Source organism: Dermacentor variabilis, chromosome 2 (assembly GCF_050947875.1).
Source record: "Dermacentor variabilis isolate Ectoservices chromosome 2, ASM5094787v1, whole genome shotgun sequence".
NCBI lineage: Eukaryota > Metazoa > Arthropoda > Arachnida > Ixodida > Ixodidae > Dermacentor > Dermacentor variabilis.
The window spans coordinates 273,116,910-273,141,122 of record NC_134569.1 but is presented as its reverse complement, the minus strand read 5'-3'; the positions used below and the strand labels follow the sequence as shown (position 1 = coordinate 273,141,122).

General features: G+C 43.2%; 1 protein-coding gene and 1 long non-coding RNA gene across 2 annotated transcripts in view; one reads left to right on the top strand and one right to left on the bottom strand.

Moving 5' to 3' along the window:
• Positions 1–24,213, bottom strand: part of LOC142571273 (monocarboxylate transporter 13-like) — a 682,600-nt gene that overhangs the window by 266,473 nt on the left and 391,914 nt on the right. Inside the window, exon 6 of the mRNA XM_075679507.1 lies at positions 8,995–9,019. Coding sequence (XP_075535622.1) covers positions 8,995–9,019 — 25 coding nt within the window. The remainder of the gene's footprint in view (positions 1–8,994; positions 9,020–24,213) is intronic.
• On the top strand, positions 10,558–19,385 carry LOC142571272 (uncharacterized). Its single transcript, XR_012825831.1, has 3 exons — positions 10,558–10,900; positions 12,205–12,288; positions 16,236–19,385. It is a non-coding gene; the product is annotated as an uncharacterized LOC142571272 (long non-coding RNA).

Here is a 24,213-nt window from a genome sequence, read left to right as displayed (position 1 = left end):
AAACATTTCTGACATCGCATCAAACGGGCTCCTTCCTCGGCTTGCTCCTGTGGCCAGGTCCATGAGGATGTTCGCGATTTACTCCTCGAATGCAAAATATACGAAATATACGAAATCCATAGACGGCAGCTAGAACAAGAGCTTCACTCCATTGATCCTGACCGGCCTTTCTCACTCGCAAAATTGCTGCGCCCAAGGCCATCCAAAACAGCACAGCGAAAAGCATTGAACGCACTTGAATATTTTTTGGAGACACAGGCACCCTCAGCAAATACTAGGTATTGCACTGAATAATCACACGATGTCACTATAACGTTCTATTATTTGTAATTATTAGTGCTTGTATATTACATGTTATACATATTTTTGTGCGTTAATTATTTTAACGCTGTGTAATTGCTCATCTATTTATATGCTCAGCAAAGCCTACATCACGGCCATCTGTGTGTGTTTGTGACTTTGTTGACGAACTCATTGTGGTGCAACTTGCATTTGACTTTTATATAGTTATGTTCATGGGCGTGTAGAACTCTGCTGTGGATTTGTGACCGTATGAAGTGATTTCCTTTCATTTTCCTACATATTTCTAATAACGTTTCCGCTATAAAAAAAGGAGTAGCCATCACCATTATAAGGTGACTACGTCTCTTCCTTTTATTTTAATTTCAATAAAGAAACAAAAAGAATGATAAATAGCCGGGCAAAGGAACAAGTTTTGAGGATTGGAAGTCAGCCACTGGAGTCTATGAAGGAGTACGTTTACCTAGGTGAATTAATCACAGAGAACGCTGATCATGAGAAGGAATTTTACAGAAGAATAAATATGGGTTGGATCGTATACGGCAGACATCGCCAGCACCTGACTGGAAGCTTACCATTAACATTGAAAGGAAGGTGTACAAGCAATGCATTTTACCAGTGCTGACATATGGGGCAGTGACTTGGAGACTGACAAAGAAGCTTGAGAACAAGTTAACGACCACGCAAAGAGCGATGGAACAAAGATTGGTAGGCGTAACCTTAAGAGGCAAAATGAGAGCGGCTTGGAGAGCAAACGGGTATAGACGATATTCTAAATAGCATCAATGTAGCTGGGCTGGTCATTTAATGCGCCCGTTAGATATCCGTTGGACCAATATGGTTGAGAATGGGTACCAAGAGAAGGAAAACGCAATCGAGGACGACAAAAGACTAGGTGGAGAGATGAAATCAGGAAATTGGCGGTCGCTAATTGCTATCGGTCTGCGCTGAGCAGTGGTAATTGGTCATCGCAGGGAGAGGCCTTCGTACTGCAGTGGACATAGAACAGGCTGATGATGATAAAGATGAAGTATTTGTGCAAAGCGATGAATTCATCAGGTAAAGACGTGGTATTAATTTTATTACTGCCCTCATTTCCCCATTCGTATTCGCCTGTGGTGTGGTGAAACTATATGCGCCGCAAAAATTCTGAAGTTATTGTTTCTGTATTTAATAATAATGTTTATTTGTCATTATGCATGTTAGATGGGAGGGCGGAGGGAAAGAAGCTGCTCGCAGGCAGCTTGACGAGCCCACAACTCCTGGTATGTTTATTTTGGCAAGTACAGCAACGCATCAAAACTACGAAAACAAAACAACGCAGCAGCAGCAGCGGCTGCTGCTACCGAGTCAAATATACATACAGTGCAATGATCGAAAAGAAACACATTCTAATGAAAATACAAACCACGGAATAACATGAAGTCCCTGCAGGAAGTATGCAAATTCAATCACTATACGTAAGTCGAAGATTATGGTAAGAACTGGAAAATAAATCAAAGCTATCTAATTTGTAGGCATTCAAAAGAGAGGGTAACGTGTAGGATAAATGCTGTTGTCTGGTAGTAAGACGAGGAGTGTTTACTAACTTGATTTCTGCATATCTAGTTAGGTAGTGTGGTAGTTTGTTTTGTAACTTTGCAAGAAGTTGTAAACTATTGAGGTTATGTCTTATTTCTGTTTTGAACTTCACGCTCAGTCGGTACTTATATAAGTTGTGTATACTAATTGTTCTGGAATTGTGAAAACGATTAGCCGTGTTGGACGTGCACGGTGAATTAAAAACGTGACGAACGTATTTCTTTTGCAAAGGATACATGCGTTGCAGGCTACAGGGCGCTGAGGTTCCCCTTACTAGTTGACAGTAGGTGATGTGAGAATATATAAGGGAATTATAAAGGAGCAATTTAGTTCGTGTTGATAGCTGATGTTTTAATCAGCCTATCAGACCGATGATTGAGGCTATCTTTGTCGTTAGAAAGTTTATATGATCATCCCAAGACATATGACAAGAAAAAATTACGACCAGACATTTGAAACTCTCTACAATATCTATGTTGCGGAAGTTCAGCACTATGCGTTGGTGTGGCGGAATGATTTTTTAATTGGTCGGAAAACGGCTGCCTTCGTTTTCTGTTCATTTATACGCATAGAGTTCGATAATGCCCATTTTCCCAGCGCTGTCAAGGTATTGTTACATGCAAGTATCATTTCAGAGATATTTTTTCCTGAGAAGAACATAGTAGCATCACCTGCATAAATAATAAACCTTACACCAGGATTTAAGTTTACACTGTCGTTAAGGTACAAATCAAAGAGTAGAGGTCCTAGTATGCTATCTTCTGGTACACCAGTTTGGATAGATTTAACTGCATAACAGGAACTAGTTAGCTGAACCACTTGCTTCCTCTTGGATAAATACGTCCGTATTAGTTGTAAAGCCTTACAGCGAACTACATATTCATGTAAATTTTGCAATAATATGTTGTGATCCACCGATTCGAAAGCCTTTGAAAAATCAACAAATACGCCATGTACCACACACTTTTTTTCAAACTGTTCAAGTAAAAACTCTTTCTGTGCAAGAAGCGCCAGTTCCATTAATTTATTTTTTGTGAAGCCATATTATTGTGAAGTAAGCAGTTCATACTTGTTAATGAATTTGTATAAACACAAGTGCAAAAGTTTTTCAAATGCCTTCGAAATCACAGGTAGTATAGACAACGGCCTATATATGCCCTAAGTATTTCGGTTGCCTTGTTTATTTATTACAGTTACCTTTGCTATCTGCATTTTCGTCGGAAAGACCGCTGTCGTTATCCATGCATTAAATATATTAGCAAAATTGAGTGCAGTGATATCAGCGACATGTTTCACAGGGCGCACGTGGAGGTCATCGGTATCACGACATGTACTGTTTTTTAGGATCTGTATCACAGGTATTATTTCCTTAGCTGTCGCGGGCTGCAGAAAGATAGAGTCACTGTTCGGAGTGTTCATGTATTCGAAGGCGTCGGGCAAGCCACTGCTTGTTCCAGACTTACAAAAGAAATTGTTAAATGCGTCAGCTAAATTATTTACAGATAATTCTTGGCCATTGACTTGTAGTTCTGAAGGCGGCGTGTGAAACTTAAGGCGGTGTGGGATCACTTTCAGTCAGGACCATAGCAAATCATGTCTGTCATGTTCCACGCTTAGGAAAGAAAGGTGGTACTCTTTTCGTGCGCATCTCTGTATTTTGGTCATTCTATTGTGGTGTTTTTTTTTAAATGGCTAGGTCACCAGGCGTTCGTGTACTAATAAAATGTTGGTAAAGCTGGTCCCTTATTTTCATTTCGTGCCCTAATTCCGTTGTTACCCATGGCTTCCGTATTTTACGACTTCTGCGGCGAGAGACTTTAAAGGAAAATGAGAGAAATATATCTTTTTAAATTGATCAAGAAATACATTATAGCCGTGATTTGCATCAATTAACCGCCTTTCCATTGACCAGTCAGCCTTTGGAACCTATTCGCGGAACCTGTAAAGTGTAGTACCTGTTATTGTTTGATAGTTCATTTCCTCATTATTGTTTGTCTGTAGTCTACTGCCACTCACACAAAGGAATATAGGCAGGTGGTCGCTGATATGGTACGAAATGACTCCAGATTTTGTCGTACATAGTTGCGAGCTTGTAGTAAGAAGGTCTAGCACGCAACTGGACTCAGTAGTGATTCTTGTGGATTCAGTGATTACATTGTCGAAACCATTGGAAGTGATAACAGTACTGAAATCCCTTGCGCGTCAACAGGTCATTACAGCCCATATCGATGTTAAAGTCTCCATCGCCAATTAGAACAAAATTATTTTCAGTTTTATACGTTAGAAAAGAGTCATAACATTCCAAGAACTTAGTAATGTTGCCGCTCGGTGGGCGGTAACAGACAAAAAGTACTGTTTTGCCCGCATGCAGCGTAAGCACTTCAAGGCAAGACGTCATCAGGCAATAACGATCCATAAGTTGACATTCGATATTTTCCTCAACCAAAACAGCAACTCCGCCCCCTCGCATATCGACTCTGTTTAGGGAGAATGTTTTGTAATGCTCCAGCCTAAAAACATCTTGGTCATCTGTGTACCAGGTTTCGCTCAATATGATTGCCGAAAATAAGAAAAATAAATTCAGTAAACATCTCTTCTATGGGAGAAACCTTGTTTCTAACAGACCTGGCATATAGGTGCATGCATTTTACAGAAATAGGTATTATCCGTGACACGACAGCTTTCACTGCATGTGGCAAATAAAAGTGTGTGCCCATTACAGTCGATCGAAGTCCTCGGTGCTCTTGACATGTATGGCTCTGGCTCCATCAATTTTTCGCACCAGAATCTTGCCATTTACATGCCAAACGTAGCGATAGCCCTTTTCTTTGGCCGTAACCTTTATCGGTCTTAGTAGTTCCTTATTATGCCGAGTATTGTTTTCCTGAATGTAAACACCTAGCTTACTCTCTCAAAGTTTGCTTTTATTTGCCAACCATGCGTCTCTCGCCGTTTGCCTTGCAAATCGAGCTATTATGTCAGGAATATTATCTCCTTAGAGGGTAGCTTGTGAATGGAAACAACATCACATGGCGTGACGACCGGAACCTCAAGTTTTCAGTGACAGTGTTTAACGAAGCAATTATGTCCTCATTCGGTACCGGTTGAGGTATGTGGTATGTGGTATGTATTCGGTATATGTTCTTTGGGCAAAAAATGCATTTATCAGTTACAGGTGTGGCGTACTTAAATTTCACAGGTGCCCTCATGTGGCCGTCTGATTCGCTGGTGGTTTCATGAAAATAAATGTGTTACCGAATGTATGAATTTACTATTTTTATATATGTGCAAAAAAGGCATTCATGAGTTAAAGATGCGGTATACTTAAATTTCATAGGTGCCATCATGTGTCCGATGGTATTCACTTGTGGTGTTGTGAAACGTTATGCGCCATCAAAACTCTGAATTTACTGTTTTGTTATTTCCGCAAAAATATGCATTCTTCAGTTACAGGCGTGGTATTCTTAGATTTCAGAGGGTGCCATCATGTGCCTGTTGACATTTGCTTGTCGTGTCGTGAAACTATATGTACCACCAAAAGTGTGAATTGACTATATTTTATTTGTTCAAAGGAATGCATTCATCAGTTACAGGCGTGGTATACTAAAGTTTCATAGGTGCCATCATGTGCCCGTTGGTATTGGTTTGTGATATAGTGAATCTATAGGCATCATTAAAATTATAATGTATTATTGTTGTATTGGTGCGAAACGATGAATTCATTAGTAAGAGACGTGGTATTCTTAAATTTTATGCGTTCCTTTATATGTCCATCTGTACTCGTCTGCGGTGTCGTGAAGCTGTATAGGCTGTCAAAACTCTGAATTTACTATGATTGTATTGGGGCAAAACAATGAATTCACGAGGTACACACGGGGTGTTTTTAAATTTGATTAATGCCCTCATGTGCCAGTTCGTATTCACCTGTGGAGTCGTCAAATTGTATGCGCAAAAAAAAGTCTGAATTTACTATTTTGGTATTTGGGCAAAAGAATGCTTTTATCAGTTACAGGCGTGGCATACTTAACTTTCATAGGTGCCCCCATGTGCCCGTTGATATTCGCTAGTTGTGTCGTGAAATTATATGTACCACCAGAAGTCTTAATTTACTATTTTCATATTTGTGAGAAAGAATGTATTGATTATTTACGCATGTGGTATACTTAAATTTCATGTGTGGTCTCATGTGGCCGTTGGTATTCGCTCGCGCCGTATTGAAAATCCCAGCATTGCCCATCATGAATTGTATGCTGGGCATGATGTAAAATGTGCTGGGCATGATCGAAAATATGGTGGTTATGGTGGAATCCATCGTGGGTATAATGGGTGGATGGTGGATACAGTGGTAGATGGTGGGATGTATTGGTGGGATACATACTGGGTGACTTGTCTCAATGGTGGGCGGGCTGGGTGAATGGTGGGTGTAGTGGGTGGATGGTGGGATGACTACTGGGTGACCTGTGTAAATGGTGGGTGAATGCTGGGCGTGCTGGGAGGATGGTGGGTACATACTGGGTGAACTGAGGGAATGGTGGGTGAATGATGGATGTGCTGGGTGAATACTGCATGTACGTACTGGGTGAAATGTAAATGGTGGGTAAATGGTGTGCATGCTGGGTGAATGGTGGGTGTACTCGGTGGTTCGTGAAACACATAGTGGAAGAAAAATGAGCGAATATATGTGACAGCCAGAACATGACAGGTGTGTGTGTCAAGGGTTGTAACATTTGGAGTGATAATGGTGGGTGCCTAATGTGTACATGATTGTTTGATTTGCCAAATGGTACCAATGCATGTAGTCCCATTTTTACGTACATAAACACGCATGCACATGTACTTCGCTATTATAACATTTATTCTAATATTTCAGCATATTATTTCATAATGCATGCCTAATACATAATACAAGCAGTTTAAAATATCTTGATGTAATGACTAATGAATTCGTACCGTTCCTACACTTCGAAGAAAGGCATGAAAGGAAGCGGATATGAAAGGTTCTGCTTGTAGCTTCCATAAAATCAACTTCGAGTCATGTGCTGAAAGCCAGTAGTTGTGCCTAATATTTGTGTTACATAATGCTTGATTCTACTTACGTTACACTATACTAAACATTACGTGAGAACCGAAAGAATTCCACATTGTGTTGAAGAAAGGTTATTTGCTAAACACAAACACTGTGCTTACAGATGGCTTGCCAGTTCTGTAACTCAGGAAAGCAGACACGTTCGCTCAGTAAATCTGTCATTTTAGCAGTAGTGCGACATAGGAGCTTATTATTTAGTTAGCACATTGGTGCTCTTATCATCTTCTGTGCCATTGTCCAGACCAAGGCATATAAACATCCTACATGCATAACAATTTGGTGGCAACGCCAATTACCAAACTAACCAGATAGTGTAGAATCATACTTCAGCACAATCTGAAATGAATTTCTTGTTTGCTTCATGACACACCAACTACAGGTGATGGAGGAATGAGATTTTGCGTACTGATACATGCATACATAATATATATATATATATATATATATATATATATATATATATATATATATATATATATATATATACTTGAATGAAGTAACTATAGACGGCACAACCTATATTACTGCTGAATTTATGTCGACACAATGTAACAACTAGTGTTGAATAATATCTCAAAATGTCTTCTTAACTCGAAAAGGCAACAGTGCACAGATGAGAATTTTGTACTTGGAGCTAATGATATGAAGAAATGACATACACTACTCCAGACAAATAAACAATTATATTTGCCTTATGTGGTGGAAGGGCGCCAGCACTGGGGACATGCTGAAATTTTGATAAATCAGCCTGAGATTCACGTACCGCAACAAGTTTAGATAATTTTGCTTTATAGTACGATTTCTACAGCTGGATTGCTATGATGTTTCAACCCCACTAGAGGCATTTTACTGTCAAGCAGGAACATCTTTAAAAGGACACTTATTGAAGAAGGCGAACAAGACAAAATTAGTCACAATGTGACGTCATGTCCCACTTTAAAAACACAACCTGATGAATATTTAATTAAAATTGAGAGACCTCTTTAAGGATATGTAAATTTATTAGTACAAAAAAAGAAAAGTATAAAAAAGACCTTCTCAACCGGGATTCGAACTTGGGAACGAAGGATCACGAGCGTAGCATCTTACCACTGCACCACGGCGCACTTTTTTTCTTTATTGCATGGAATTATCGGTACTGTGAAACCAATGCAGTTACATTACATATGAACATACAAGAGAAACAAATTCACAGATAGTATACAGTCTAATGAGAGTGCAAAATTCTGGAAAACAAACACAACCGTCCAGACGCGAAATCCATTCAGGGACGGGATAATATGTAGCCACCACACAACGGACTTGAGCAGTCTCTTCTCGGAAGATAGGCTGGTCTTTCCGCGTACATTTTGGCCATCTCAACAGCAAAAATCGCGGTCTGCGTTGCTGTTTACATTTGTATTTTAAAAGTCACGATGCGCGTTCCCTCCACCACGTCAGGTGCCGGATCTCTAGAAGAGCACAAGTGTTGTTACCATCGACAGGTACATCGTGGAGTGATAGAACATCGATTTTGCGGTACGATATGCATATTGAATAAGAAATTCAGAAATAGACAACGGTGACCGGGGACTCGGTTAGAGTTGTTACTGCTAATTTCGACAGTTGTCTCTCGCTCTTTACACTTTTGAGCGCGCACATTATTCGTGTGCTCAACGCAAAATAGGTACATAAACACTCGTGGATGAGTCTTCATTCTGACAGCATACTGGCTTCTCACGGCAGCGCTGTAACAGATTAATGAGACCCGAGCGAGACAGGTTTCCACGCAACTTTGTGGAACAACCCAAAACTTCTTTTCCGCTTCGCATAAGCTTGTGCAATAATTCTGGGAAATTAACTAATGTGTCAGTGTAACCGCACATGTAAGTCCACAGGCTTGTGTGCCACATCTTTCCAAATAAAACAAAATGGATACGCAGCCATTCCCGCAGATGGTATGATTTTGATCAGCGGCCGATTTTGAGGAGGCGGGTAGGGCGTTGCTGGTGCAGCGTCGTCACGGCACAATTATAACAATTGGCCACGTCGACTTTAATACCGGTGTCGGTGCTATCAGCATTGCCGGCTTGAGAGAAGCACGATTGAATACCGCGCAAGAGAAAAGTACAGTGCACACCACCGATGCGAAACTGACAAACAATTTTAAAGGGCCACGACGGAAAGCGCTTCCGTTGCGACTTCAGAACTCTTGGCCGTCGCGACCGAATGTTTCTGTTGCGACGTCCGAATTGCTGTCGTAACGTCAGAGTCGCTGTCATGATAGAAAGCTGTTGTTCCGACTTCAGAACTCTTGTTGTCGCTGACAGAACGTTTCTGTTTTGACTTCAGAGATCTTGGTCTTCGCGACAGAATGCTTCTGTTGCGACATCAGAATTTCTGTCGTAACGTCAGGAATGTCTGTCAACTACGGAAACGTCAGGAACTCCTGTAGTACAACAGAAATTTCTCTAGTTTCGACATGAATTCCTGTTGTCTTTTTCAACTGGGGTACCTTTTGGATTCTATCGCAGACGCAAGTAAATCACAAAGCTAAGGAAGAAACACTGAATAAAACCGCGCATAAGCAGCCGCGTCTATTCCCTGGAATGCACGGTAGCACTTGGCTGCGAACACATTGTACACCGCCGCACATTTCTGGCACCTACCACATAGGAGACATTCACGCGGCAGAGACATGTGGTTTTTTCGAGGAATATTCGTGGGCCGCACGACAAATACAGAAGGCATGGACGACAGGAGCGCAATACGCACACATTCACCACACCAACACGAAAGCAATGCGGATGACACGGGTGTAACCCGCGCGACACGAGTGATCAATCCTCGTAGGTTTGATGCTTTCTGACTGAATAAGTTACAAAGCGCACGGAAACATCGCCCACTGGACGTGTATCTCCGAGATCATGTCAACAATTCTAATGCTACAGTAGAGGGTGACGACAGCAACAAGTCGTTTTAAACGAAGTGACGGCGCAGGTAGCACGGGCCAATGCACGGGCAGTAGCGCAAGGCGTCTTGGGTGGACATGGATGGGCTTCAAAACAGCTGAAAGTAGGCGGCAAACTTTCCGGAAGGGAGCAATGGGAGACTTGGCTCGCCAGCGTCGACCAGGCACGGCGGACCGCACAAGCCAGTGTAGTTCTGTGCTAGGGGCTCCACCGCCTCGCTTTCCACACCTATTTTTTTTTCCTTTTTTACTAAACCTTTTTCTATATATTTGTTCAAATCACAGCCCAGAGAAGGCTTCTCAAGAATGGCATATGCGAATCTCGAAGGCCATCTTTTTACTGCCCGCATGCAGCGGAAGCTACCGGAAATCGAAAATACGTCATAGAATTTCTTTCTGCGCTAAAGTACAGCGCATATTATAAAATGTGCGATGGTTGTTTATGTATTGCAACATATATATGTAGTTGGGCGCAACAAGGTACAAAGCGAGTGTGTGCTGGTTATTATTTTAGTCATCGCGGAGGCCAAACAAACTCCTAATTTCACAGGTAGCGCCACCCACCGCCCCGATTCAAAGAGGTTGCTCATAGTATCCATCCACCAATCTTGTTCCCTTGTTTACATGTGCTGTCGGTCGTACGAGTTGCTACGATGTGTTTGTTTGATCGTGTTTTTGCGTTTGCTGTAATGAATTGTGACTTAGTTCGCGTGCACAAAAGTGCCAAAAGATAGCTTGTGTCTCGCTGCAAACTTGCGGTATGCGTGGTGCGCCAGGCAAACGTGGACCAACGATTTTCATGCCATGGAGTGCGTTCCCTTTGTCCCTAGTTGTTGTGGAGAGTTCGGTGGACGCCGCGAAGAAATGATGCGCATTATTAGCGTTCCGCAGGTCTCAACTACGCAACGGCATGTATGCGGGAATAACTTTGTAGCTCCGGCAACTTGGAGGGCGCTTTTCGACCGCATCGTACCATTTAAAAGGTGAGTACACGCATGCTGTGCTTGCTTCTCGTGTGTGCATAGAGTGCCTTGCGAGCGTAGGAAATCGAACACCCACGACGACATTGACTGTGCCGATGCTTGCTGAGCGTTGGTTGACATAATTTGCTTGCGCAAGTTTATTGGCTTAATGCTAAATTGAAAATCTTGGTGATCGTTTCCTTCCGGTGAGAGGGATTAGGTTCGGCAACAGTCCTCATTTGCGCGAGCTGCCACTTTTCTGCTGAAGTTAGATAATAAAGACTCATCTGTCTCTTTATCTATTCTTACTGCAATGACGTTTCCTCTCTTACTTATGCTTCGAGGTTGTAAATAATCTCTGTTTACGCGGTTGTCGGTTTGCGAGCAGTTATTGGGAAAAAGTATAAGCACCATGCAAGTGATCTTGCGCGCGACAGCGACGCGATGTAGATTGCTGTCGCGCTCACTCATTCCCTACAAGTCGTACCCCATGCGAGCGATCTTGCGCGTGACAGAGATGCGATGTAGATGGCTGTAGCGCTAGCTCGTTCCGTACAAGTCGTACCCTATGCGAGCGACGACATTGAGAGCCGTCTTCCCGGTGTTGCCGGTATGAGGGCAGCAAATACGCGCCAAAAGTGTGCTTTATTAATTTATGTTGCTGTGTTTTACTCACAGGAGCAGCGTAAAATATTTCTTTAAAGTCTTGCAGTAGATTCTTAACCTTGCACGTATCAAAATAGTTGTTTGCTTGTTCCGTGCAACAAGGGGTAGTACTCGACTGATGTACATCCAGTTCCGGCTTCGCGCTATTCTCTGTTCGCTCATAGCACTTCTGGGCGACGAGCGACGAATTCTAGATTTCCAGAACCAGGCGACAAGAACGAGCGATATGTTCGCGCGACGGCCCGTTTTCTCGCTCAAAGCCGTCGCGCACAACATCTCCCTCATAGGCTTCGGGCAAAAAAATTTAAGCAATTACGTCTTGCTACTACTACAGCTTACGTTTTGAGACAAGGTGTTTTGACATAACTAGACATGATAAGGACAAGTTGCTTTAACTAAGAGATAGGAAAAAAATGAATTGTTACGTAAACAAACATTTGTTTTTAATGTACTGTAGCTGTATGTCTTAAAATTTTATTGTCATGAAGAGGTTCCTATTATCACAGTATTCATCAGTAACTTCGACCTTGTGCTCTGTTCCCACCCTGCAGTGGTGCAAACATTGCTTTTGTGACTTTTTAGGTGCTCCTTGCATGTGTTCACAATGTCACTTCTTTAAAGTGCCACTGCTATAAGTTAACACAGAACCTATCTCGCAGTGGCAAGGCCGTGAACAACAATGTCCACGTCAGGGACGAGCTATGGCTGCAGCAGCACTGTGTGTAATCGGATGGTCTGGTCAGGTATGACTGAAGTGTATGTGTTTGCAAAAATAAGATCTCGGTATCATTCGTCAAGAAGTTTCTGGACATATTACTCAGCAGTGCTTACTAAATAGGCTAAATATCTGCTCAACCTTATTCAACTTGCTGCTTATTTGTGTTTGTATACATTATGTACACATTACCTTGTTCACTTTAAAACTAGACCTAACATGTCTTGAGGTTTATTTTTTCTTGCATCAATCAGTTGGCTGCGCGTTACATATTATTTTGCTTAGTACACATTATATCTACCTCTTGTTATTTGTTTGATTGATTTGAAGCTTTCCTGTGTTATACCTTTTATATCCACTTTTTTTTCGTTTAGGCTACACGCTGGTGAAGTTTCAGCACACGTAAGGATTAAAAGTGTAATGGGCCAAATATTTCACAGGTCTAAGCATGCAGCATGCTTACCATTGTTTAACATTGTTATTTACAATTATTGTGATGGTTACTTGCACGAACAAGACTAATTGAAAAAAAGGGGGACAGGACAGTGCACTAGACTTCAACTTACAAGCTTTATTCAGAAAACACGCAATGAGGCCCACCATATGCTCAAAAATATCTGCAGACAGATGCATAAATAAATGTGCCACATGGGAGGAAACCAAATGCGCAACCAAGCCAATACTGCCCACAACAAGCCATTACAAAGCATTCAGCAGGTTCTTCTCAAGGTACAACAAACACTCCTTTATCAGCGAGTTCCAGTGAAGGAGTGCTTACACATTCATCAGCAGCCTTTGAAATGCCAAACACCAAATATTTCCTTATCTAACTGCCTGGCAAACCGTCTGAGCAATTGCTTGTTTTGAAAACACAGGTAGCATTTACGAGCACATCTTAGGCAGTGGTCAGCCAAACGGGCATTGCCTGCTAGAGCGTTTACAGCGTTCCGGTGCTCCCTAAGCCTCTCATTCAAGAACCTGCCCTTTAGTCCAATACAGCACTTTCTACAGGGAAGTGAAATCTTGTATACCACCCCCACATTGCAGTTTAAAAAGTGGGTGACATGCTCCTTAGTGCATCTACCCTGATTCCCGGCGTTGCTTACCAACCTGCACATTCTTGCGAGCTCTAGTGGCGCTGAAGAAAACACCTACACTGCACTAGTTTGACACGTTGTTTAGGTGGTGGGACACCCAATGTACATATGGCACAGCCACAGGGCGCCAACTGGGACGTGCGTTATTGCACCGAGCAGCTGCCAGATCTGTTTTTACCTCTGAAATGAGGCTCCCAGTAATTGACACCAAGGTGTTATCGAGATACCCGGCCCCAAATAAATGGCTCGCTTGTTGCTGAGCGCTGCAGGAAACCTGGTGCACAAGATTTAACCAGAACAGCTCTCGGGCAGCTAAGAGCTATGCATCTTTTAACATGAAGTATGCCAAACGGTAGTCGAGCAAGGGCTTCTTTTTCCTGAGAGTATATATAATAAAGGAAAGCATGATTTAAAATAACACTAGAATATAGAATAATTGCAGGCGATCATCTTTTGGCAACTCATGTGTGAACTTGAGTCCTACTGAACACTGTTCGAAAACACCCACAATGTTTTTAACAGCAAAGCCAGCGCAACAAGAAAGTCATTGGCACTACCACATTGCCCACTGGACGTGCAGTAACGCATGTCTTAGTGGTAGCCGTGCAGCTCTGCCATACATGCACAGGGTGTCCCACTGCCTAGAAGAAAGGTGGCGAACAAGTTTGGTGTAAGCATTCTTTCAGCACCGCTAACGCTCACAAGAATATGCAAGTTGGTAAACATTGCCGGGCGTCTAGGTACATGCACTAAGGAGCATGTCACCCGCTTTGTTAACTGAAATGTAGTGGTGGTATACTACATTGCACTTCCCTGTGGAAAGTGGTATATTGAACAAACAGGTGCCTGAATGAGTGGCTTGGGGAGTACCGGAACGCTGTAAATGCTCTCACAGGCGCTGGCTACTTGGCTGATCACTGCTGAAGTACCCATAAATGCTCCCCGTGTTCTCATAACACACAAGTGCTCAGTCGACTTGCCAGGCAGTTATATAGGGAAATGTTTGAGGTGTTTTGCATTTCGAAAGCTGCAGATGAATGCATAAGCACTCCATCACTGGTACTAGCTGATAAATAAGTGTTGTGTCTTCGGAATAATCTGGTGAATGCTTTGTAAATGGCTTCTTGTGAATGGTTATCAGCTTCTATGTGCATTTGGTTATCCCCTATGTGGCACATTCGTTTATGCATCTGTCTGCACATTAATTGAGCATGCGGTGGCCTGTTTGCATGTTTCTTCTGAATAAAGCTTGTCAGTTGAAATCTACCGCTTTGGCTAGTCCGACCTTTATTCCGTTCGCCTTGTTCGTGCTAGCAATAATGTCACAGGAGCTGTGTCAACGCCAACTAGCCCAACCATCTGCATTAATTTCGCAATTATTTCTCAAGTTCCCAGAACAATGGACACGAGCTTGAATTTCTTTAAATGGTACATGAAGGCAGTATCCACTGTTCTGTAAGTACTATAGCAGTGAGGAGATTTCTAGTAAGCTTGCTTTCTTTCTCTACAATTTTCTATATTCTTCTTAAGCTATTCATGCAAGTAGGCATTTTGGCAGAGTCTGTGTCCATTGGCATCCTTTTTGACTTTCTGTCTATACTGCATAGACCACATAGTTGGTACATAGTTCAGTCTATCGATGCACTATCATTAAATAAGCTTGCAATTTTGCACATGCAACATTGCCTGCTCGCTATTGCTAAAGCATTTGCTGGTTATTACTATGTTGCTCATCAAGTGAACTTCATTTCAACAGCACCACACAGAACATCTGCTTGGCAGTGGTGTAATTTTAATAGTGATTATCAGCCAACAAGTTCTAAGTCTACAGCTGTCCAGAAATAATTCTATTACTTTGGGTCTCCCCACATATTTGGTCAGCACAATGGGCAGTTTTCTATTTATTCTGGTTGGTGCTGTTCAGGTAACAATATATTCAACTAGCAAGTACAAAGTGTAATGCTGTCAAAAGCCTTTGATTACTGGGCAAATGAATTGAAAGCATTGTACGTGATCCAAAAAGTATTTTTCACAAAATACTAGTGTCAAGAACAAGCATCATATGCACTGCAACTCATGGTTTTAGGTTGGTCTGCAGGTATCTCAAGCTAAGGGTGCTTGTGCATGTATATTCCACATATTAGCTAATGCTTTAGCTACATGAAACTGCCTATGTTGTGGCTTAGGGAAGTCAAATTTGTGGTTGATGAAACTGCTTGTTTTTGCTGTGCACTTACATTTTTGTTTTGTCTGAAGGTTTGTAGCCATGTGACAACTGATGTATTGCAGCAATGTCAAAGGTAGCTTGCACCCATTATTGCTACAGTGTGCCAACAGACACCTGTCGCCGTGTTTGTGACTTTTCTGAGAACCAGCCGTATCCTCTAGGTGAAATTTGTAGTGTCGTTTTGAGTTTGCAAGACCTAACAATACTACTACTCCATGTTTAGAAAGTGCAAGCGCAAGTCTTTCAACATGAAATTTATTAAGTGGTTTTACTGATTAAAAGTAGTGGAGTGCTTACTGCTAATTATTTCAAAACTGAAACATTCCAAATACCATGAACTGTCTTGACTAGAAGTTATCACTACGCTTTAGGCATGCAGATCTCATAGGAACTGCTTAAATGTATGACAAGCAAAAACAGAAAAAAGATACAAAAGCTACACTTAAGCGCATGCAGAAACTGTTCATTCTGGTTATGTAGTCAAGCCACTTTTCTCCCTACAAAACTGACTCAGAGCTTCGGCGTTCTCTAATAAAATCACACATTAAAACAAATGTGGAAAGATTTGGGTCTTCATATATTTTTGCATTCAGACTGGCACTATATTTACACATTGACAATATGTGCAAACCTTATTATGCTCACATGCAGGATGTCCGCCAACCTTCCACCAGTGCCCCCAACGAATGAGGCGGGAAGTTCTGCAGACATCTTAACGAAAAATATGCCAGTTTTCCGATCAGGCAACACTTAAAGTGCCATCACCGTCAAATGAAGAGTCACAAGCGCCAGCATCAACTCTGTCTTCGTTGTCCCATGAGCCTGTGGAGTCTCAGGACATTTTAGAATCTCTTGAATCACCGATGTTTCAAGAAGTTCTGGTTCCTGAGGCTTCTGAGGCAGACCATAGAAGGCCGCAGTCACAAGCATCGCTGGCTTCAGCAGGCAGTCACAGGCTGGATACGTTGGGAAGCATTGCTTCTGAAGTGACGTCAAGAGGGAGGAAAAGGAAAAAGAATGATGAGAGTCAGTTCACTTCACTTCACTTTATTACCTTAAAGGTCCCCGCGGATGGGGGTGTTACGTAAGGGGTGGGTTACATGTATAAATCATAATAAATAAAGAAAACACGTAATGAACATAAATTATTCGCTGTTAAATACAGTAGTTATACAATTCAGAAATTTAGATGTACAGGTGATTGCGGCAATGTCGTGTGGAAGGCCGTTCCAGTCCGGGGCTGAGCGTGGGAAGAATGAAGATGCGAATGTAGCAGTGCGCGTACGAGGCCGTGCAACTTGAAGGGGATGACCAATGTCGGGGGGAAGTACGTGCCGGCGGATTGATGTAGGGCTGATGACGAAGTGAGCTGCAACAAAGTTTATGAAACAAGCACATACTAGTAATACGACGTCTACAAGCTCGAGATGTTAAACCTACCTCTGCTTTTAATGATGATTACTAACGTTATATGAATAGCACGAATATATGAATCTTGTGGCTCGACTTTTTACTGATTCTAGGGAAATTGTTAGATAATTTTGGTTAGCGCTCCAAATAGCAGAGGCGCATTCTAATTTAGGACGGACAAGTGGTTTTTAGGCAAGTAGTTTTAGGTTTTGTGGGGCATGTCGTAGATGACGTTTTAAGAATGCAAGGGATCTGTTAGCGGATGATATGATTTTTGTGACATGTGCGTTCCAGGTTAGGTCATTGGACAATGTTACGCCGAGGTATTTATAAGTTTGAGTTAATTCTACCGTGGCGTGCGAGATTTTGTATGAGAAGAGGAGAGGATTACGTTTTCGGTTAAAAGACACGAGTTTACATTTATTGGGGTTTAGTTCCATGAGCCATTGGTTACACCAGTCATGTACGCTGTTTAAGCCCTTCTGGAGGGTGAGCTGATCAGAGGTGTTATTGACTGTGCGATAGATGACACAGTCGTCGACAAAAATACGGATGTTACAAGAGACATGCCTTGGTAGGTCATTCATGTATATTAAAAATAATAGAGGGCCGAGGACTGATCCTTCTGGGACACCTGATGTTACGGGAAGAGGACTAGAGGCTTGATTATTAACGTAAACATACCGGGTGCGGTTAGCAAGGAATTCACTTATTCACTGTGAAATGTTAGGATGAAGGTTTAACCATGAAAGTTTTAGTAGCAAGCGTTTGTGGGGTACTTTGTCAAACGCTTTCGCGAAGTCCAGGAATATTGCATCAGTTTGAAGGCTACAGTCAAGGTTCATATGCAAGTCATGGATGAAAATAGCCAATTGTGTATCACAGGATAGGTTTTTATGGAAGCCATGTTGAGCAGGATGAGAAAAATTATTAGAGTCAAGAAAGTTCATTATGTGGGAATAAATGACATGTTCCATGATTTTGCACGGCACGCTTGTTAAAGAGATGGGGCGGTAGTTAAGGGGTGATTCCTTGTTACCTGATTTGAAGACCGGAACAACCCTCCCCACCTTCCAAGCTCTGGGAATGCTACCTGTGGAAAGTGATTGTGCAAAAAGTTTTGATAGATACGGTGCGGAAGCATGGCCAGTATTTTTGAGGAACTTGGAGTGATTTCATCAACACCCGCTGAAGATGACATCTTGATATTTTCTATAATACATATAATACCATTCGCAGAAAACATGATTGAAGGCATAGGCAAACTTAGGTTCGTAGTTGCGGTAGAAAGTGGCATATCGGTTTCGTGTGTAAAGACGGATGAGAAAGCAGTGTTCAAAATATTTGCACAGTCAATGTCACTTGTCATCTCGCCAAGTGGGTTAGCTAGTGTGATGATAGGAGCCTGTTGAGGATTTAGTACTTTCCAGAACTTCCTCGGGTTATTTGTTAGGATCTTGGGGAGGACAGTTTGGAAAAAATCGCGTTTGGCATTACGGATAGATTGCAGGTATGTTGATTCGGCTGTGTAATATTTCTCCCAGGCGCATGCGCTCGGGTTGCGTTTTGCTGCACGGAAAAGTCTTTTTTTTTTTGTTCTCGAGTGTCTTCAAGAGCTTTGAAAACCATGGTATGTTGTGACTTGCACGAAATGTGATGGTGGCAGTAAATTTCGCGGTGAGTTTGGCAATTTTAGTTTTGAAAGTAAGCCAATTATCCTCCAAGGATCGATCACCGAAACCCGTGTCAAAGTTTGGAAATGACGCCGTCAGGTGATTGTTAATTTCTTCGTAATTCGTATGTTAATATTAGAGGAATTCCGCAATGTTTCAAGTGCAATGAAAAGATGCAAACCGCAGAACGACCTCATACTTTTGCCGTCTCTCTGCTCAAAAACATGACAGAGGTCAGTCAGGATAAGCATCTCGATATGAAAATTAAATTGATGCACATAAAGTAATTCGAAGAATAATGTTTTTTAATGTGCACTTTTTGCGTAATAAAGCCAAGAGACAATGAAACAAAAGGAAATCATTGATGAATTTAATTACTTTATATCGAAATTCAGAAATACGGAGGAAAATGAAAGTATATGAAAACGTAACTTCCCATTGATGGGAGACGAACCCACAACCTTTGAATTATGCTTGCATTGCTTTACCAGTAGAGCTGCAGCAATAGCTATCCCTCTGCAAACTTTCTTGAGCCTGTATGTGCATGTAATAGACCTCATCCTGGTAGTGTTAGCCAATGTTACTCGTGCAAGAACAATCCAAGAGCCTAATCTAGTACACATACATATTCTAAGAAATTGACGGTGGAATAGCCTCCAGCTCAATTGGTTTTGGGTTTAGCTCCCACCAGTGGCAGGTTCTATATTGTTCACTTTCATTTCCCTTCTCCTTGTGATGTCGACATTACAAATAAAACGACAGTTATTTTCCTTTATGCTTTACTACGTTTCCTTGTCTGTTGTTGTCCTATCAAACCCCTCAGCTCTTCTTTTTTATTAATTTTACATTGTGTTGTATCCATACTTTTGTGCGGTATTACTCAATAATTTCATAAAGTTGATATCTGTGGGCCTGGTTGGTTGGCCATTGCTGCTGTAGACATGTGTGAACATGTTTTAGCAACACACCTACGATAGAGAAACAAGCACTGCCTTGCAACTAAAGGTTTGTTGTTGCAAGACAGATGTTTATCGCTTTCATCTGCCTTTACTCATTCAGCCTGTCTTGCAGCAATGAACCTTTTTGAGTTCACCCCCTGTGCATGTAGAGTTTGTGCATGCATCTACGGGTGTCTGTACATGCCTGTAAATAAAAAGAAATGTAATTGACCTTCAACCAGTCCCCACTGAAAATTTCGGTTATATGCTGCAAGTTGTAAAGCCTGTCGGGGCGTTCTAGCAGCGTAAGCGTTTTTTAAATTCTTTTATTATTATTAGAAGAGGTAGCAGAAAGGGAAATGTCTTGCCACCACATAGCCAGGAGGCGAGGTTCACTGCCAACATAGACAACCTCTACCTCTCCCACAACTATCATCCACAAGCCACATTCCTTGCATTTTTTTGGTGTTCTGTGGCTCAGTTCCGGAGTCGGTTTTGCATGTTCTGCATTGTATGTGTGGCCAAAGTATTCGTACGTAATCAGTGAAATTGAAGGCAGTGCGTAAATGAGACATTTATACGTATGACCCGGCTGCTCTGGCAGGAAGCAGTGCTACCTGACGGGAGCCGTGAACAGCATGTAAGCTTTAAAAAAATTCTTAAGCTGAAAAAAATGTAAGAATTTCTGCGGCTGTCATGCTGTTATGCAGTTGTTTCATACTTTACTGTCAAGATCGCCACTATACGACTTAAGCTGGAACCGCATGGCGCGTTTTTCGCGAGCGAAAAACGCGACGGGCGGCAAACGCCCGCGTTGCCGCCGACGCGCGAGCACCCGTACTATGGTGTTCTAGAAGGGGGTAGTGGGCTCAGGAGCCGGAGCGCCCTATGCATTGCAGCGAGGCGGCGAGTGTGGACGGGACGCGAATTTCGGTGGCGGCGCTGTAGTCGCGTGGGCTGGCTCCCTCCGCTGCTTCGCCATAGAATAAAGTGCTTCGCGCGCTTGTTCATGCGGGCTTGATTCGCGACGTTGACTGTTTTTTGGTGTTTCAACCTACCGTTCGAGTCTGTTTCGCGCGCAGTCGTCCGAACACGTGAGCAGTAGGAAGGTCGAAACGTCAACGGCAGCGACCCTGCTTCACTCCCGGCTGTGAAACAGGATATAAGTGGAAAAAAGGAAAGCAACCGTCGTTCACCGCGCCGAAAGATGAATAAACACGGCGAATTCGGGAACGCAACTTGCACCGCCAAGACAAAAAACTCGACGAAGCATGTGCAGTTTGTGTGCGAAACACGCTAAAAGAGTAGGTGGATTTTAAGCGATTCAACTGCAGATGGCCTAAGGGTGACGATATCTAGCACATTATCACTGCTGGATTATCTTGCCAGCCAGGGATTTAGGTATGTTATGACATACAGGTTAAGCCAGGATTCGCTGGAAAACTTTTTCGGTATAGTCAGGCAGTCATGTGGGTCTAATGACCACCCAACACCAACGCAGTTTCTAATTGTCGTTAGATGCATATATCCTTTTATAACCTTGCGAAAATAGTACGCTCAGGCAATGCTGACCTTAATGGAGCTAGTGGAGAAATGAGTTCTCTCCTGAGTGCGAAAGATGCTCCAGCTCAATAAGCCAGGGCTGCTGCAATCGACCATCTCATTGAGGAAGGAAACCTAGCTTCAGCCGAGCGCATGCTTCGTAGTATTCCTGCTGAGCACACAGAGTTGGTGAAGCAGAAGAGCGACGACCGGTCTAATACATTACATGGCAGGGTATGTTGCTCGAAAGTTTCTGAAGTGTTATGACTGCATGTCTTGCAAGGCCTTTCTTATGGAAACCCCCAATACGGAAAGCAGAAACTCTGAGTTCACTGTGACATGCGACAAGGGAGGGTTGTTATATCCTTCGCTGGAGCTTTTCAGGGCAGTGAAGAAGTTGGAGGACATCTTCACTGTGTTCTTCAGCCGAGAGAAACTCTGCAGTGACAGCATAGTGGATGTAATGTTGCTAGTGAAGGAGAACTTCGGCTATGCCTTAGGCTGCAGCCAGCACTAAGATGCGCTCACAACAGAGTTGACCAAGTTCTATGTGCTGACCAGGCTGCACTTCTATGTAAAACGGATCAACCAATCGCGACAGGAACGGCGTAAAAAGAAATTGCACGCGAAGATAAGCCGTTCCTCATAGTGCCTCTCTCGTAGCAGCCATGCACTTTGAGAAAGGAGCAGCTGCCCATCTTTTGTACCAATAAAGAGTTGTTTGTGGCTATCACGAGTTCCCTTTATTTTGCTGTGTTACGAAATTTCGCTATCCCTGGTAACCACTACGACCGCATAATAGTGGCATCACCATAGGATTAACTCCCTAGCTTTCATTGGATATATGCTTTCGTAAACAAAATCGCAGTTAAAGGAATAAAACCTCATCATATCTGGCCTCTGTTCCGAATCTGTTAGTACACGCGCCGCAATTGTTTGGCTCACTTGAAGTTGTGAATGCGATTGGGTCCTGACCTGTATAAAAAGTGTTAATGGGAAATGAATTAAGCAATTTACCCATTCACATATTTACCTCTTTTACGGTCTTCGCGAGCTTTTAGTTTAGAAATCAGTCGCACCGTTGTGCGGCCGTTAGTCTGCACTCGTTGGGTCGGCTTTATTTTCACGCAAGCTTGCAGAACGTCCGTCTTTCCACCTTTCTCTGTGCCTTGTCTTAATTTCAGATGAAGTTTTCAGAAAACATGCTACGGAGCTGCGCGCTTTCTTTTTTCGGCGTGACACGAAGCGCACACGGCTTTCTCTACGTTGAAAATGCTCAATTTCGCGTTCCGTACAGCCAATGCTCTAGTGGCGCCATCTGGCGGCGTCGACGTGAGATGCCACACCCGCGGGCTCTCCCTGACCCCACTACCCCCTTCTAGTTCGCTATACCCGTACGAAAAAAAGGAGCGGCGCTTTCGCGCCGCGTTTTCCGGGTTGCCAGACAACATAACTTTCAACGACATGTATTGCCTCTGTTACCGCATATATAACATGCCCTTAAACTTATAGAACACTAGAATAAAAATTATCTGAGTGCAATTAGACAGCGACATTTCTTTCCGAAGTGTATTTATCAAGCTTAATTTCAAGCAGCAATATTGTGTGCGAAACTGCGACTATGTACCTTCTGCATGCTAAGAAGCCTCTGCTTGTTTACAACTTCACATATAAAAAGGAGGGTCGGCCGCTTACTACCGCGCAGAAGAGGCGATTGCTACTATTAAGGGGGACGCTGATACTGAAGCAAGAAAAAAAGCGGGTCAGGAGGTACATGTGGGTGCGGCCTGCCTGGTTGAGAAGAGAGCGAGCACCATACACTGGTAATATAATTAGCAAATTGTCTTGCCAGTATTAGCAATAAGACGCGACGCTTCTCCACTTTAGTTATTAGGGCCTCGTTGAAGGTTGCTTTGTCAATTTTAGGTGAACACGATGCGTGAACCAAGGCGATGCGCGCACGAAATCACGGTAGCACACGTTTTCCTTGACGCGCGCGCCAGTTCTGCCGAGCAAAACAAAAAAAAAGAATTCCGCCAAGGGGGTTCCGTCGAGATGCGCAGAGAGCAGGGCCATCTGGTGGCAAAAAAAAAAATTACCGACGATTACGTTACTTCCTAATGCGAAATTTGAGCGCAGCAAATAAGCTGTTTCACCTTTTCGATAGATTGAGGCAAAGAAATCGAGCAACACATGTATGCGCTATCACAGAATTTTTTTTAATTTTTCACACGTATTCCTTTAACAAAGACTCCACTAACAGTTCTTGACAGTCATGAAGGAAGCTTTGTGGCCGGAGAAATAGACTGATATATGTTCGACTTGGTACACCAATGCTTGATTCTCAAAGACGAGATCTATACAAGTGCCTCGCGAGGTTGTCACAGCCGTGGGAGGCGTTACGAGCGAGAGGAACGGGATGTTCTCCCGCATAAGTGTTAGGAAATTGCTGTTTGTCTTTATGTCAAGCCGCCACCGATCTGGCTCTCTGATTGCCACCGCACAGGGCGAACGGCAGCGGCAATTTCGGCTCGGGCGGTGCACATATACAGATCCACCGCCACCGATCTGGCTCTCTGATTGCCACCGCACAGGGGTTGCATTGGAGGAGGAGCGAAGAAAGGAATTAAGTTCGAGCCGGCGCTTTGACAACCGGAGACTCGCAGGAAGAGGGGGGAGGGGGGCGGCGTGTACACCCAGCGGCAAACGATGGGGGCAGAAGCGCGCGCAGCAAGCGGACAACACGATAAAGGGAGGAGGGAAGAGATAGCAGCGACTGACTGATGCCGCTGACGCCGATAGTGAGTCAACCCCAGCTGCGGAGTTGGTTTCAGGGACAACGCCGCCGATGCCGACACAAACAATATGATACCCTCGCTTCCGCAGCGCTAAGAACCAGGTCTAGCCGTGGGAAGGTGGTCACGTATTCGTCGACGTGCCGGGGCCTACGTGAAATAACCGGCGCGTCGGCAACTGAAGAGCACCCTATCCGCCACACAAGAACAGGGGGGGGGGACCCTTTCCTCCTCTTTCTGCATGGCGGCGACGGTGTTCTATGCAGTCACG